General features: G+C 36.3%; 1 protein-coding gene across 1 annotated transcript; it reads left to right on the top strand.

The window, feature by feature from the left end:
- Positions 1 to 1,815: 1,815 nt before the first annotated feature.
- LOC118855007 (olfactory receptor 4P4-like) lies at positions 1,816 to 5,667 on the top strand. The gene is made up of 2 exons (XM_036765152.1): positions 1,816 to 1,841; positions 4,707 to 5,667. The coding sequence occupies exons 1-2, from the start codon at positions 1,816 to 1,818 to the stop codon at positions 5,665 to 5,667; spliced, it is 987 nt and encodes a 328-aa protein (XP_036621047.1).
- The last annotated feature ends 11,337 nt before the right edge of the window (positions 5,668 to 17,004 follow it).

Genomic DNA, 17,004 nt, shown 5'->3' with positions numbered 1-17,004 from the left:
CTTTTCTAGAATTTTTTTGAATAGTTACTACAGCAATTAAAGACTTTAATTTCATCAAATATTATAATACTGAGTTCATGTGTTTCTCTATATTTGCACCTAATTTGTTTCCCTGTTCAACTTTTCTAGTTTTTTTTTTCTTAACCAATAGCAAATAGATTTGGTGATTATTTATTTTTAATATCATTTGAGATCTGCTCATTTGAAACCACCTCATTTCTCCATTTTGTTTTTTTCTTTGAGACTCTTGACTTTGACCTTAACCAAATAATTTTGTTATTGTTTTGTTTAGATTATAAACTAACATATGGTAGTTTGATCTGTATGTCATTGGATAAGTAAACTAATTTGGGTTGTAATGTCCAAGAGCAGTTTATGTAAGCCAGTATGAATCAGACTGAGATTACAATTATAGCATGATGTAGCTAGGAGCATATTTCTCCAATTATTTATGGCCGCCTGCATTTTTTTTGTTTGAGTATATTTATTTTTTCCAATTACTTGTAAAGACATTTTTAAAGTTTTTTCAAAAAATTTGAGTTTCAAATTCTCTCCTCCCCTCTTTACTCACTCACTGAGAAGACAGACTATATATTATAGATTATACATTTGTAGACATGTTCTGCATTTTTAAAGGCTATTGACTCCCATTTTGAAAAGACCACCAGGACAGAGGTTATTCCTTGCTAGATAGCTGCCATCTAATTCCTTAAGTTTTATGTAGAGACATTCTTATAACAAAGCTTTAAAAGAAAAAAAAAGAGTTTGCACTAGTTTTAGGAATTTGACCTCTCAATATGTCTTTTACTTTCCTCCAATTGTACTGGTAAGAAATAACTTCTATTCTTCAGAGTTCCCTGGTTATACCCTTCCCTCACCAAAGAAGAATAGAAAAAAAAGAAATAGTCATTAAATTTACGATAGCTACATTTGAGAAGACTAGGGAATAACATTATAAAAAAGTTTCAGTGTGTAACATAAGAAGTGAAGAAAGAAACACAATTTCTGATGGCATCATCAAAGTAACCATCATAAAGTGCATATTTGCAATAGGCCTTGAAGGTACAAAAATTTCATAGGAAAAGATGATGGAAAAGGACATTACAGGAATAAGAAATAATGGGAGGAGGGAAATGTCTGGATTGTAAGTAGTCTGGTTTGCTTGAAATGTAGACTCCTTTTCTGGAAAGGTGAAACAAATTTTTAAAGGTATGGCCCATCAGGTCAGTATCCATTGAAATACAAATGGGGTGACATGATAAGATTTTTCTCCTATGAAAATACCTTTGTAACTTATATGTGAGATTGCTTGCAGGGGTAAAATAGGATTATATTGGAGACAAGATGGCTTTTCAAGAGGTTGTTCCAAACATCTGTACATGCTGTAAAGTTGTAGCCAATGTGGGAATAAGAGGGAATGAATGTGAGAGACATTTCAGAAGTAGAATGAATAAAAAAGATGAAGAAATTGCAGTTAGCCATTTTTTTTCAATCATGGATCCCTGGAATGAAAATGGCGTCATTGATTGATTTTTTTTAATCAGGTATTAATTTGGGAGGAAAGATAAGCTGCATTTTGGGCAATTTGACTTAGATTTGCCAGCTATATAAACAACTGGAAATGTTTTATACGCAACTAAAAATTCATGCTTGATGTTTAATAGATAGTTAGCAGTAAATGGTAGGGTAGAGTTCATCTGCAAAGAAATGACATTTGTATTCAAAGAGGAAAACGACATTGAGAAGGAAGATAGCATAAAGCATGGTGATATAAGATGGGAGCTTTGAGAAACATTGATTTTAAGGTGTGAGGACATGGAAGATAAGCTGAGTCCACAAAGGTAAAAAAAGGAGGATAGTGTGAGAAAGAAAAGGAGAAAGAGAATAGGGTGCTGTCATAGAAACAAAGCAGGCAAAATGCTAGAGAAGAGCAGGGTTCAACTGTGTTAGATTTAGGAGGATGAAGACAAAGAAAGGAAATCGAATTTTATGATAAAACCTCATGGACAATCTAAGCAGTGAGCAATCTTTCTAGGCTAGCAAGAATCCAAGTGAGATTTGTGAGGGGTAAAGTTATGAATACCTTTAAAATACTCAATTGTGTCTCTATATGAGTTAAATATATTATTGAGGAGAACTGAAATATTAGGAACAATCTGTGTTGTGCATATTCTATAATCCCTCTTCCCCTAGTGCCCATCACCTAAAAGAAATCCTCCTGAGCATAAGTGGAATATACAGTAGAATTTTTAAAATTCTCATAAACCATTGGGCATGGGTAGGATCAAAATGGGTAACTCAGTGACAAAAGTAGGGCTAACGACATGTGTTAATGAAAGAAACTTGGCTATGTCTGGAAAGTTTAAAAAAAGTGATCTCCCTAGGCAACAGGCTGTAGTTTCTAACTGTAATAGTGTTTTCCTTTGACATCTTTGAAATGTCTCTGGGAGTTCATCCACTAGTTGCTCACAAACCATTAAATTCAGAGAGTGTTCAGTAAGGTTTCCCTGGAGGATAATTTAGTTGAAATGCTTAAGGCATATATGTATATATAGCCAATGTGATGGCTTTGATGATGGCTTGTTCTTTGGATTCCAGACCAGGGAGGAAAAGAATGTGTACAGAATGAGATTCATGATGTAAAAGGCCACCTACCTCTTTCTAACTGAAGAAAGAAATTTGGGATGAAATATACATGCATAAGAATACATTTGAGATGTTTCCTTAATCCATATATGCCAGCATTGCTTGCCCTAGCAACAATTCATGATTCCAAATACCAGGCTTGTTTTTTTATGAGCAAACATCACTCAGGTATGTATCTGACTTTGATATGAGACAATTTTAAGATTTTACATTCACATATAAACTATATCTCCATATTTGTCTGACTCCTTAACCATTTATGTGGTGTGTTAAGCTGCTGCTATCAACCCTTGACTCCCATTTTTTATTCTTATTTTTATTCCTAACATGGTAAGGAGCTACATAAACTAAGGAAATACGCACACACACACATACATTTACACACAAACATACACACACATGTACGCACACACACCACTTAGTAATCAACCACCCTTCTGTAAACTGGCTTCAATTTACATTATTAATAACATCTTTCTCCTTTTGATATTCACTTGTCTTGATAGCTGTACCAGGTTTCTCCAGAAACTTACCAAATTTCATTCCTAGGATGGAGGATAAAGGTCTTTACCTGAGGAATGAGTAAGGTTGCACTGATTACCTCATCAGGAAGTTAGGATAGTGCATTGTAAACCTAGAAATATTAAGAAAATGTGACCTATTTTATTCCCTTTATGCACCAGTTTATTCTTTTCGACATCATTTGTGTATGCTTGGCTATTAGTTTGATACTGTTTCTGTAGAGAGATAAAAATTACAATAGCGAATTCTATTATATTTACTAAAGCCCTTTCTCTTAGACTATTTTATGTGACCCTCATAAAAGGGGAGATGGACCAGGAAGCCATTATCAACACTTTGGTAAATGAGAAAATTGAAATTTAGTGGTATTCTGTTTTCTTTCCAAAGTCACACTAGATGTTGTCCTGTGGTGAGAAGGAAAGAAGGGAGCAAGGGTAAGAGTGAAATAAAAGAGAGACAGAGAGACAGAGAGAGAAAGAGAGGGAGAGAGAGAGAGAGGCACAAAGACAGAGAAAGCCACTGACACAGAGACAGAGAGGGGATAATGAAAGTTTTGGAGATCAGAGGTGAGGAGAATCAGAAAATGGATAACAAATCCTGCAAAAACAAGGGGGAAACCATAAACAGAGTCAAAAGTTATAAACAGACTGAGGGATGGAAAAAGGATGCTACTCTTTTTAATTCTCTCTCACAATGTCAGTTTGATTACACATCTCTTAAATACCAGTTGCCCAGAAGCTTGCCAAAGTTATTTACACCCTGGCCCCATAAAAGTCATCAAATCATCCAATTGATTCCTCAGTCCATTATTTCCTCTCAGAAATGGCAATAATATATATATAATTCTTAGAGGTCCTTTTATAATATTTCTGAAATTTTTCTTTTGCCCATTTAATTTCTAGTCTGTTCTTGTTTTGCTGTGCTTTGTGGTCTTCCTTGGTGTTCTTAATTGAAAATTTACATTCCAATTTTTAAAGACTTTAATAACCTCTTTGACTCTGTTAATTGGTTGTTACTGAATTTTCTTTTGGGATTTTGTAATTTTAGTCATATTATTATTTTTGTAACCTACAGTTTCAATAACTAATATTTGATAATATATTCTAATTCACTTTGTAAAATGAAATACCTATATTATAAATTTCTTGTGCTTTCCTTACCCAATAGCTATATTAAGTTCAATTATGTTTTGATTCACCTTCCATAATGAGTGGCACTTGGGAAAAGATTCATTTTTGCTGAATTGCTACCCTATTTAGCAGTCAATTAAAGCAGCCGTGCCATTGAATGCTATCTTAAAGTTGTGAAGGAATAGACAAAAATGGATTTAAATCATGAAAAAAAAGATAATAGAATATAAATTATTTGTAGAAAACATCCCTGTGATGGCTAAATTTAAACTAGCTATTGTTCTTGATCTAAAAATACTATGACTAGTTTTTGTTTTGTTTCTTTCTCACAATAACCTTGCTTCCAATGAAATATGAAGGTAATTGTGAAGTTCTATATGATTTCAGATGATATTTTTTCCCCTGCAGATTCATCACCTACTACAAAGGCATCAAAATGCAGACCAATGTTACTGAATTTGTTTTCTTGGGTCTATTCATGAACAAGGAAATGAAGATTTTAAGTTTTATATTCTTCTTGCTATGTTATTTTGCAATCATTTTGGGGAACTCTGTCATCCTCATTACCATTTCGTATAGTTATCTGATTCAGAAACCAATGTACTATTTTCTCTGTCACTTGTCTCTTATGGATTTGGGTTATACATCCACCATCATACCCAGGCTGATCAGGGACTTGGTTGCCAGAAGAAAAAATATCTCCTACAATAGCTGCATGACTCAGCTTTTCAGTGCTCATTTACTGGGTGGTGTTGAGATGTTCATCCTGGTGTCCATGGCCTTTGATCGCTACATAGCCATCTGTAAACCATTACACTACCTCATCATTGTGAACCGGAAAAGATGTAACTTATTTATTCTGCTTGCCTGGGTTGTGGCCTTTTGGCATTCCATTGCCCAGCTACTCATGATTCTTAGTTTACCTTTCTGTGGCCCTAACCAGATTGATCACTACATATGTGATGTGAAAGCCCTGCTGCAACTGGTTTGCATGGACACAAATATCATTAGTAGCTTAGTCATTGCAAATACTGGGATGGTAGCCTTGGTTACCTTTTTGGTTCTGGTATCATCTTATATTGCCATATTTTATAACCTTCGCACAAGTTCATCAGAAGGTAGAGGAAAAGCTCTCTCTACTTGTGGCTCCCACATCATGGTTGTGTTCCTTTTCTTTGTGCCCTGTATCTCCACTTATGTCCCTCCACCCAGAGCTGGCAATAGTGACAAGGAATTTTCCATATTTTATGCAGTGATTGCACCTATGTTGAATCCTCTCATTTACACACTGAGAAATTCAGAGATGAAAAATGCTATGAGGAAGGTGTGGTCCAGAAAAAAATCTTTATTATTCAATTTAAACATGTGAATTTCAGTCAGCACCCCTCCATATACCCACATATTAGATCCTGGTGAAGAATTGAGTGCTTTTCATCAAACTGTGAGGGCTAAATGTTATATGGAAAAGCCTAAGTCTTTCTAGTTTATAATAAATGAAACAAATAATTATTAAGAAAAAAACAATTTATTGATTTTTTAATATATGTAAGCACATACAGCGAGTACTCTATGTACTCACTATATAAGCTCTGTAATGGAGATGTAAATGGAAATTCCCCAGTATGCCCCTTTATTCAAGAAGTTTACATACTAATATTAGTGATAACATAAATAGGGGAATGGTAGCTGAGGAAGGGCAGTTTTGTTCAAAAAGCTCCAGATATTTAGTGAAGTCATAGGTCATAGGTACCGTGCCATTCTTATTTCTTGAGGACAGCGATTGTACCAGACATCACAGGTAGCAAAGCAGTGAGAATTGCCAATAATTTATGTGTATTTGAAAATCCTATAGATTTATACAAGCTGGGTGCAGAGAAACTGAATCCCAAAAGTGTTTCTTAGACAATTTTGTCAATTCCCATGAGTCTGCTTGTTGTACATGAATAAGATTGGCTTCATCTTTAATGGAGTGAATGTTCACCCCATTCCGCAGGACTATAATGCTAGCGGAGAAGGTGGGGATGTTGAAGTTTCATCTTGTCAGAATTTGAATGACACAGCCTCAGCTTTTCTCAGGCAATGAATAAGAAAAATGACAAAACAAATAAAATTGCTCTTACTGGGAATTTAGAAGTTTAAAAACCACAATACCAAAAACATTATTTCACTGATTGTAGAGAATTAGAATAACTAGGAAATTTGAAGCCTGCAGTGTTTTAATCCATAGACACTTGACCATCCAAAATAGCTATGGGAAGGAAAATTGAAGTCTATATATGTGCCATGAAGAGTAGGGAAATGATACCTTAGAAGGACATTGCATTCATAAGCAAAGAGGTTAGAGAGTAGAAAATAAAAATTGGGACAACCCAAAAAAATATGATTCTAATATGGTTTGAAATATCTAACCTCTCTGCACAAATGTATTATTTTCATTGCAACTTTATCTTCTTTAAATACCAATTTTGTTATTTTCTCTTTGCTAATAAAATCCATATACATGGAAACAAGAAATATGTTAATGTATATAAGGAGTGCAGTTGTACCATTAAAGAAAATCTACCCTCTAGATTTTGGAAAGCCTAAGAAGCAGCAGATGATAACAGAAGTCAGGAAGATGAGGTGTCAATTTCTTCTAACAATTCCAAGTTGTGAGACCATGGCCAAATCACTTGATCCCTCAGTGCTCAATGTCCTTATCTGTAAAATGTGGAAAATAATGCTTGGAAAATCTATCTCACAGTTTTATTAATGTTCAAATACAATTATGTAAGATGCTTCACAAACTTTAAAGTGATACCTAAGTGGCAGTTTTTACTACGAAGTCTCAGACAAATCATATCACCTATTTCAATGATGGCTATCTATGTCTGCTTTGAATCTCACATCAATTTTGATTTATCATTTATATCTAAAGGAATCTGAGAAATTAAATGGAAATAATGGTAGCTACTTAAGAGAGTTATCATGAAGATGACATGAGAGAATATAAACTGAATATTCAATGCACTTTAATATACTATATAAATATAAGCTGTCGTTAGATAAATATTGGCAAAATGAATGGCCATGAATCCTACAAGACCTGGGTTCATGTCCAATCACTGAATCATACTTTCTGTATAATCCTGGTTATGTCATTTCATGTCTTACGGCTCCAAGAATTCTTGAAGATTATGTGTTACAAAGGAGGTGCCAAGCTGAATTGCTACAGGGACTACCCTCACTTTGGAGTTCTCTATGTCAATAAAATCATAGATCCAATCATCATAATCATCATCATCATCATCATCCTCATAATCACTATAATCATCATTATCATTATTATTTTACAGATGGAGGAACTTGTGGCAGAGAATAGAAATGATTTGATGAAAGTGTTTACACACACACACACATACCAGAAAAATCTCCCCAAAAGTTTCCCAGTGTTTCAAATTAGTACTGTTCATAAGCTTCATGGTAGTAACATGAAAAAATAATTGAGAAAGGTGAAGAGTTTAAGGAGGGAGGAAAAAGTGTGTTCCAAATTTGCGTTATTTTTAAATAAAGGAAATTCAGAAAACTACTCATAGAAACATAAGGAAAATTAGGTAAGCAATTAGTACTAATGATATAGGTTTATGAGACCTCAGTGGAGTCTAGGTGGAAATGATAAGATAGAATGATTTCATTCATGGTGTGAATATGAAAGGAAAATATGGGGACAAGGAGTGGGCCTGAGACATAAAAGAAGTGAAGGAGTGAAAAGAAGGTGTGTCAGGAAAGGAAACAAAAATCTGGAACACCAGCAAACAACCAAAACACTATAAAGAGGAGTCAGGAAGTGAATATGCATTGTGGGAGGCAATGGGATTCTAATGGAAGCAACTCCCAGATAAAAAAGTGATTCCAGATAAAAATGATCCCAGACAAAAATGATTCAATTTCTGTATACCAGCTAGTTATTATTTTGATTAACTAATAAACTTACATTGTGTTGTTTTTTTTTATTCTTATATATATTTCTCTATGTTATAGATATAACAGGGTTTAGGCATCAGCTACTCCCATGTGTAGATTATGGGGGGGGGGGATAACTCTACTTTCCTCCTGCTATTGGTTAATTGTCCTTATTTATTCTAATCCCAAGTTCTAAGGGAGTCAGTCCTATGGGAATTAGGTGTATTCTGGTATTTCATTACTAGTTACTAAATTGTCAGTCTTTCTCTCATTGTCTTCAAATTACCATGCAAATTTGTTAAATGGCATTTACTAAACCAAAGAAACTTATTTTTTAATAATGTTTGATTTATCTCTTTTTACAGCAATCTCTCTAATTGATATTATATAGAAATTTATCTAATAATAAAACTTGTAGTTAATTCTGTGAAAAAGATAGATAAACGATTGGATAATTTGACTTCAAAAAAGAAAGCTAAAAGAATGAAAAATGAGAAATATCACCAATAAAAAGAGGTTCATTTATAAAATTTCTTTAAAAATTAATTTCTTCATGTCCAGTGAAACTGGCAGCACAAGTTCTGGAAATTCTTTGGGTATAGAGGTTCCTTATTTTTCTAAATTTCCTTTTTGTACACTGTCGCAAAGCGTAAATATGCATGCACAAAATGGTTTCAGTTAATATCAATCTGTATTTATTAAGAATTATCGGGGGGTGGAGCCAAGATGGCGGCTGGTAAGCAGGGACTGGAGTGAGCTCCATAACGAGTCCCTCCAAAAACCTATAAAAAATGGCTCTGAACCAATTCTAGAATGGCAGAACCCACAGAACAGCAGAGGGAAGCAGGGGTCCAGCCCAGGACAGCCTGGATGGTCTCTGGGTGAGGTCCATTCCACATGGAGCTGGGAGCTGGGAGCTGGGAGCTGGGAATGGAGTGGAGCAGAGCCCAGCCTGAGTGGCGTGGAACAACCAAACTTGGAGTCGGGCGGATGGGGCCCCTAGTGCCCCGAATATGTGAGCTGCGGCAGTTACCAGACCCCTCGACCCACAAACACCAAAGACTGCAGAGAAGGTTAGTGGGAAAAGCTGCCGGAGTGGAAGGAGTTCCCGGTTCGGCTTCCAGCCCCTGGGGCAGCAGAGGTGGGGCAGCTACAGCTGTTGTTACTTCCGGCTCCAGGCCCACCTAGTGGGAGGAATTAAGTGGCAGATCAGAGCAGGAATGCAACAGCCTGCTGAAGATCTAAGCCCAATTCGGGTTGGGGGTTCTTGGGGAGGGAGTAGTGCGGGAGCTGGCACCTCCCCCCCAAACATGGAACATAGAACTCATTAGTCTACAAGCAGTCATACCCCACTGAAAAACTCAAGGGTCAAGTTAGTTGGTTGGGAATATGGCCAGGCAGCGAAAACGCACCCAGATTCAGTCTCAGACATTGGATTCTTTCTTTGGTGACAAAGAAGACCAAAACATACAGGCTAAAGAAGACAACAAAGTCATAGAGCCTACAACAAAAGCCTCCAAGAAAAACATGAACTGGCCCCAGGCCATAGAAGAACTCAAAAAGGATTTGGAAAAGCAAGTTAGGGAAGTAGAGGAAAAATTGGGAAGAGAAATGAGAAGGATGCGAGAAAACCATGAAAAACAAGTCAATGACTTGCTAAAGGAGACCCCCCAAAAAATACTGAAAAATGCACTGAAGAAAACAACACTTTAAAAAACAGACTAACTCAAATGGCAAAAGAGCTCCAAAAAGCGAATGAGGAGAAGAATGCCTTGAAAGGCAGAATTAGCCAAATGGAAAAGGAGGTCCAAAAGACCACTGAAGAAAATGCTACTTTAAAAATTAGATTGGAGCAAGTGGAAGGTAGTGACTTTATGAGAAATCAGGATATTATAAAACAGAACCAAAGGAATGGAAAAATGGAAGACAATGTGAAATATCTCCTTGGAAAAACCACTGACCTGGAAAATAGATCCAGGAGAGATAGTTTAAAAATTATTGGACTACCTGAAAGGCATGATCAAAAAAAAAGAACCAAGATACCATCTTTCAAGAAATTATCAAGGAGAATTGCCCTGATATTCTAGAGCCACAGGGCAAAATAGAAATTGAAAGAATCCATCGATCGCCTCCTCAAAGAGATCCCAAAAAGAAATCTCCTAGGAATATTGTCACCAAATTCCAGAGCTCCCAGATGAAGGAGAAAGTACTGCAAGCAGCCAGAAAGAAACAATTTGAGTATTGTGGAACCTCAATCAGAATAACCCAAGATCTGGCAGCTTCTACATTAAGAGATCGAAGGGCTTGGAATGCGATATTTCGGAGGTCAATGGAGCTAGGATTAAAACCTAGAATCACCTACCCAGCAAAACTGAGTATCATGTTCCAAGGCCAAATATGGATTTTCAATAAAATAGAGGACTTTCAAGCTTTCTCAGTGAAAAGACCAGAACTGAATAGAAAATTTGACTTTCAAACACAAGAATCAAGAGAAGCATGAAAAGGTAATCAAGAAACAGAAATTGCAAGGAACTTACTAAAGTTGAACTGTTTTGTTTTGTTTACATTCCTACATGGAAAGATGATGTGTATGATTCATGAGACCTCAGTATTAGGGTAGTTGAAGGGAATGTGTATGTATGTGTGTGTGTGTGTGTATATATATATATATATATATATATATATACACACACATATATATATATTATATATATACATATATACATGTATATATATACATACACACACATATATATGTTTATGTATATATATGTTTATGTATATATAAGTGAATGTGTGTGTATGTATATATCTATGTGTATATGTATGTATGTGTATGTCTGTGTGTATATATATATGTGTGTTTATATATATATATGTTTTATATGTATATATATATGTAAAAGAGAGAGCAGACACAGGGTGAGTTGAAGATGAAGGGAAGATATTTAAAAGAAAAAAAATGAAATTAAGGGATGAGAGAGCAACATACTGAGAGCGGGAGAGAGGGAGATAGGGAGAGATAGAATGGGGTGGATTATCTCTCATAAAGGTGGCAAGAGGAAGCAGTTCTGTGGGATAAGGGGAGAGGGCAGGTGAGGGGGGAATGAGTGAACCTTGTTCTCATCAGATTTGGCCTGAGGGGGAATACCATACATACTTCGTTGGGTATCTTACCCCACAGGAAAGAAGAGGGAGGAAGATAAAAAAAAATAAAAGGGGGGGATGATGGAGGGGAGGGCAGATGCGGGTGGAGGTAATCAAAACAAACAGTTTGGAAAGGGGACAGGGTCAAGGGAGAAAATTCAATAAAGTGGGATGGGTTGGGAAGGAGCAAAATGTAGTTAGCCTTTCACAACATGAGTATTGTGGAAGGGTTATACATAATGATACATGCGTGACCTAGGTTGAAGTGCTCGACTTCTTAGGGAGGGTGGGTAGGAAGGGAAGAGGGGAGAGAATTTGGAACTCAAAGTTTTAAAATCAGATGTTCAAAAAAAAAAGTTTTTGCATGCAACTAAAAAATAAGATACATAGGCAATGGGGTGTAGAAATTTATCTTGCCCTACAAGAAAGGAAGGGAAAAGGGGATGAGAGGGGAGGGGGGTGATAGAGGGGAGGGTTGACTGGGGAACAGGGCAACCAGAATATAAGCCATCTTGGCGTGGGGGGGAGGGTAGAAATTGGGAGAAAATTTGTAATTGAAACTGTTGCGAAAATCAATGTTGAAAACCAAATATGTTAAATAAATAAATTTAAATTAAAAAAATTATGTAGAACTGAGTGTTGTAAACTAAAAATAAAAAAAAAATTAAAAAATGCAGATTAAACTTTAAAAAAAAGAATTATCTATGCGCAGGCATTGTACTGAACTCAGATAACAAAAGAGACAGGATAGAGTCCCTGCTTTCAATGAGCTTTCAGTCTAATGATCCAATATTACAGGGAGGATCTTTGTGTTATTATACTTTGAAAAATAGCGTACATTTGAAAATATCTATGAGAAAATCGCACACAGTGTAAAAATGAAAATATTTCCAGGAAGCCACAGAAAGTTGTGTTACTCCACAAGTAACAATTGCCATAGTCTTAAAGAGGAGAGGACTCCTGATCTATTGTGATGTATGATGAGTCTGTAGGAGACCAAAAAGCCATTGAAAATATTAAAACTTTGGAGAAGTTATAAAACATGAATGGTTTTGTCATTTAAAATCCCTCAATAATAAATTTTATTAAACAAAAACTTGCTGCTGTTAAAGTTGATGATGCATATGTTGAGACCATTGAATTTTTAACTGATTTTGCAAGAAAAATGTATGTCCGTGTTTGTGTTTATTCAATTACATAGAACACTGTCTTTTAAGATAAAAACTTGAAGTTGTTCAAACTAATGAGATAATTTCTCAAAGGAAAAAAAAACTCACCTGGACCATTTTTAAAAGAAGTGTTTTACCATTATTTAGCTCCACTGGTAACTATTTTTAACCACATGAATTAGATAAATCTTTCAATTCAAGGGCCAGAACTCAGTCTTAAGAATGCTGATGAAAAAATACACAGTTGTGCTAAACTGCTATTATGGTAGGAAAAAAGTACCCAAATTCTTGCAAAATTTCAAATTGTGAAGGAAGAATTTTACCAAGTTGGAGAGGAAAAGGAAATTCTTCTGTCAACTTCTTTAAAAAGAGAAATTGAGGAACCACAAGAAACTTAAAATTTCTTGCAGAAATTATCTAAATTTTAATGGCAATAAAGTTGATCCATAAATTTACAATTATTTTATTTTATTAGATAAACTGTTTTGAATAAAAACAAAAGAATGCATTGATCTTTGGGCCAAAATAAACATACAAAAACTACACTTTAATTGGAGTTCAATTTAAAAAGCTTTGTGGGATTATGTTGTTCCTAGACAGAAAACAATCTATGCGTTTTTAATCAAGGTTATGAAAGCTTTGAATCTCTTTGTGTCTCTGTGTCTGTGTCTGTGTCTGTGTCTGTCTCTCTTCATATATATATATATATATATATATATATGTTTGTGTGTGGGTTTATGCGTATATATACAAACATACACACATATACATACATATATGGCACATTAATTTCTATATTTCTCAATTGACAATTTCAATATTTGTGTCAGAAAATTAAGACAAATCTGCTTAGATGTCTGACAGGATATTCTCGTTTCTGGTGAAAGATGATGGTGCAGTTTTGTATTCTATTCCTAGACATTCAACAACAGCCTTCACACTGACATGCCTTTAAAAAATAAACTTTTTTTACTTTTCCTTAATATTAATAATAAATACTTAATATGAATAATAAAATATAAACTTTTAACTTTCATTTATGTGTTTAAATGCGTTATCAAATTTGTTAAAAACACATATTATGGCACCATTTAGAATATTTGAAAATTTTACCAATATGATTTTTTTCTTTTTTATTTAATATTTTTTTATTTTCAGAATTGATTTTCACAAGAGTTTGAATTACAATTTTTCACCCCATTTCTACCCTCCCACACTCCAAGATGTCATATATTCTAGTTGCCCAGTTCCCCAGTTAGCCCTCCCTTCTGTCACCCCACTGCCCCCACCACATCCCCTTTTCCCTTACTTTCTTGTAGGGCAATTGCCCCATTGCCTGTATATCTTATTTCCAAGTGGCATGCAAAAACATTTTTTTGAACATCTGTTTTTAAAACTTTGGCTTCCAAATTTTTTTTCCCTCTTCCCTTCCCACCCACCATACCTAAGAAGGCAAGCAATTCAGCATAGGCCACGTGCGTCTCATTATGTAAGACCCTTCCACAATACTCATGTTGTGAAAGACTATATTTTGCTCCTTCCTATCCTATCCACCTTTATTCAAGTTTCCCCCTTGACCCTATTGCTTTTCAAAAGTATTTGCTTTTGATTACCTCCACCTCCTATCTGTCCTCCCTTCTATCGTTCCCCCTTGTTTATCTCCTTCCCCCTTCTTTCCTGTGGGGTAAGATACCAAATTGAGTGTGCATGCTATTCTCTCCTCAGGTCAAATCTGTTGAGAGCAAGATTCACTCATTCCCCCTCACCTGCCCCCTCTTCCCTTCCAATGAACTGCTTTTTCTTGCCACTTTTATGTGAGATAATTTACCCCATTCTATCTCTCCCTTTCTCCCTCTCTCAATATATTCCTCTCTCATCTCTTAATTTGCTTTTATTTTTTTTAGGTATCCCTTCATATTCAACTCGCCCTGTGGTGTGGGTGTGGGTGTGGGTGTGGGTGTGTGTGTGTGTACGTGCGTATGTGTGTGTGTCTGTGTCTGTTTGTGTGAGTGTGTGTGTATTCCTTTCAGCTACCCTAATACTGAGGATTCATGAATTATACACATCATCTTTCAATGTAGGAATGTAAAAACAAAACAAAGTTCAACATTAGTATGTCCCTTATGATTTGTCTTTCTTGTTTAACTTTTCATGTTTCTCTTGATTCTTGTGTTTGAAAGACAAAATTTCTATTCAGCTCTGGTCTTTTCATTGAGAAAGCATGAAAGTCTTCTATTTTATTGAAAATCCATATTTTTCCTTGGAACATGACACTCAGTTTTGCTGGCTAGGTTATTCTTGGTTTTAGTCCTAGCTCCATTGGCCATCCGGAATATCATATTCTAGGCCCTCCCATCCAATAATGTAGAAGCTGCTAGATCTTGTTTTATCATGATTATGTTTCCACAATACTCAAATTGTTTCTTTCTGGATGCTTGCAGTTTTTTCTCCTCGATCTGGGATCTCTGGGATTTGGCAACAATATTCCTAAGAGTTTTTTTTTTTGGGGGGGGCGGAACTTTTCCAGGAGGCAATCAGTTCTTTTTTAAGGTGTCATTTTCTTCATTTTTGGAGGGGTCTTCTTTAGCAGGTCATTGACTGGTTTTCTTGGTTTTCTTGCATCACTCTCATTTCTCTTCCCAATTTTTCCTCTACTTCTCTAACTTGCTTTTCCAAATCTTTTTCGAGCTCTTCCCTGGCCTGAGACCAATTCAAGTTTTTTCTTGGACACTTTTGATGTAGGCTCTTTGACTTTGTTGACTTCTACAGTCTCTATATTGTGGTCTCCTTTGTCACCAAAGAAAGACTACAAAGTCTGAGTCTGAATATGAGTCCGTTTTCGCTGCCTGTTCATGTTCCCAGCCAATTAATTGACCCTTGAGTTTTTCGTCGGAGTATGACTACTTGTAGAGTATAGAGTACTTTGTTCCAAGCTTGAGAGGCTGTCCTGTTTTTTTTTCGGAGCTATTTCTACATAGCAAGCTCTCCCACCCCAGTGCTCTTCCTTCCCCAAGAACTGCCAACCTGGACCGAGACTCAGATCTGAGAAGGCTCTGCACTCCAGCTGGGATCTGCCATTTATTTCCTCCCACCAGGTGGGCCTGGGGCTGGAAGCAACTGCAACTGTAGTTCTGTAGCTGCACCACCTCTGCCGCCCCCAGGGCAGTGGCCAAATCTTGAAATCCTTACACTCTGTCTCCACAGTTTTTTCCCACTAACCTTCTCTGTTGTCTTTGGTGTTTGTGGGTGGAGAAGTCTGGTAACTGCCATAGCTCACTGATTCAGGGAGCTAGGGCCTGTTCTACCCTGTTCCTGGTCAGGTTCATCAAGGTGCAGCTCATGCTGGGCTCTGCTGTGCTCCCAGCTCCACGTGCGATAGACCTTACCCAGCATCCATCCAGGCTGTGCTGAGCTGAAGGCCTGATTCCCTCTGCTATTCCATGGGTTCTGAAGTTCTAGAATTTTTCAGAGAAATTTCCTATGTGTGTTTATTTGGAGGGTCCTGTGGGAGAGTCCTAGCAATTCCTTGGTTTCCAGCCGCTATCTTCAATAATATTTTTAAAAAATCTATGTTTTCCTTAATGCCTTGTAAAACATTCTGAGTACTTCGTAGGCTTTTATAGACTGTTCATAAAAGTTATGATGGAAACAAAAGGGTTAAAAAAACCCTGCAATATTATACTAGATCTAAAAGAGGAATGTGCTCATCAGATTATCTAGTCTAAGCCTCTAATTTACCACATGCAGTACATGAGGCCCAGAGAAGCTAAAGGTATAGTGGTCCTAAGAACAGAGCCTGAATACAAGCAGGTGATGAGTCTCCAAGTTCAGTGTCCTTTCTACAGCACCAAGTGACTTATGTAGATGTTGGGGAACGTGGCTAAGGTTTTTTTTAGTGTTGGCTCTGTTTCAATGTTAGTGAAAATAAACTTCCCTCAAAGCTTCTGTTCCATTTATTCTCTCAGAAAACTCATCTGTTTTTTTTTTGTTTAGTTATTTCTCAGTTGTCTGATTTTTTTGTGACCCTACTTGGGGTTTTCTTGGCAAAGGTACTGGAGTGGTTTGGTGTTTCTTTCTCCATCTCATTTTACAGATGAGGACACTGAAACAAATAGGGCAAAAGGATTTACTCAGGGTCACATGGCTAGTAAGTACATATCAGGTCTTCCTTATTACAAGGCATCGCTCTACTGCTCCAACTGACTGCTCTTATCTGCTCTAGTGATGTGCACAGATAACTTCAGGAAGACAGCTTTCAGATAACTCTCTCCTCTACTGACAATTTCCCAATAATCTCCTGAGAGCATCAAGACATTTATGGATATCCACTATTTGAAAATGAAGTTCCACATTCAGCGTAGAATATTCAGAGTTTACAGGAGAGTAAGGCACAAAAGAACATGTCATAAGACTGACCACTGTGTGTGTATGTGTATATATATATATAT

Source organism: Trichosurus vulpecula, chromosome 6, assembly GCF_011100635.1.
Source record: "Trichosurus vulpecula isolate mTriVul1 chromosome 6, mTriVul1.pri, whole genome shotgun sequence".
In the NCBI taxonomy this organism is placed as follows: domain Eukaryota; kingdom Metazoa; phylum Chordata; class Mammalia; order Diprotodontia; family Phalangeridae; genus Trichosurus; species Trichosurus vulpecula.
Note: the sequence above shows the minus strand (reverse complement) of the source record. Positions and strands in the feature narration are given on the sequence as shown.

What these genes read in the sequence shown, in the direction of transcription:
- LOC118855007 (XM_036765152.1), top strand. Translation starts at nt 1,816, where the DNA reads ATGGAAGATAAGCTGAGTCCACAAAG. An exon ending in GATAAGCTGAGTCCACAAAG is followed by an intron (nt 1,842 to 4,706) that starts GTAAAAAAAGGA and finishes TTTCCCCTGCAG; the next exon opens with ATTCATCACCTACTACAAAG.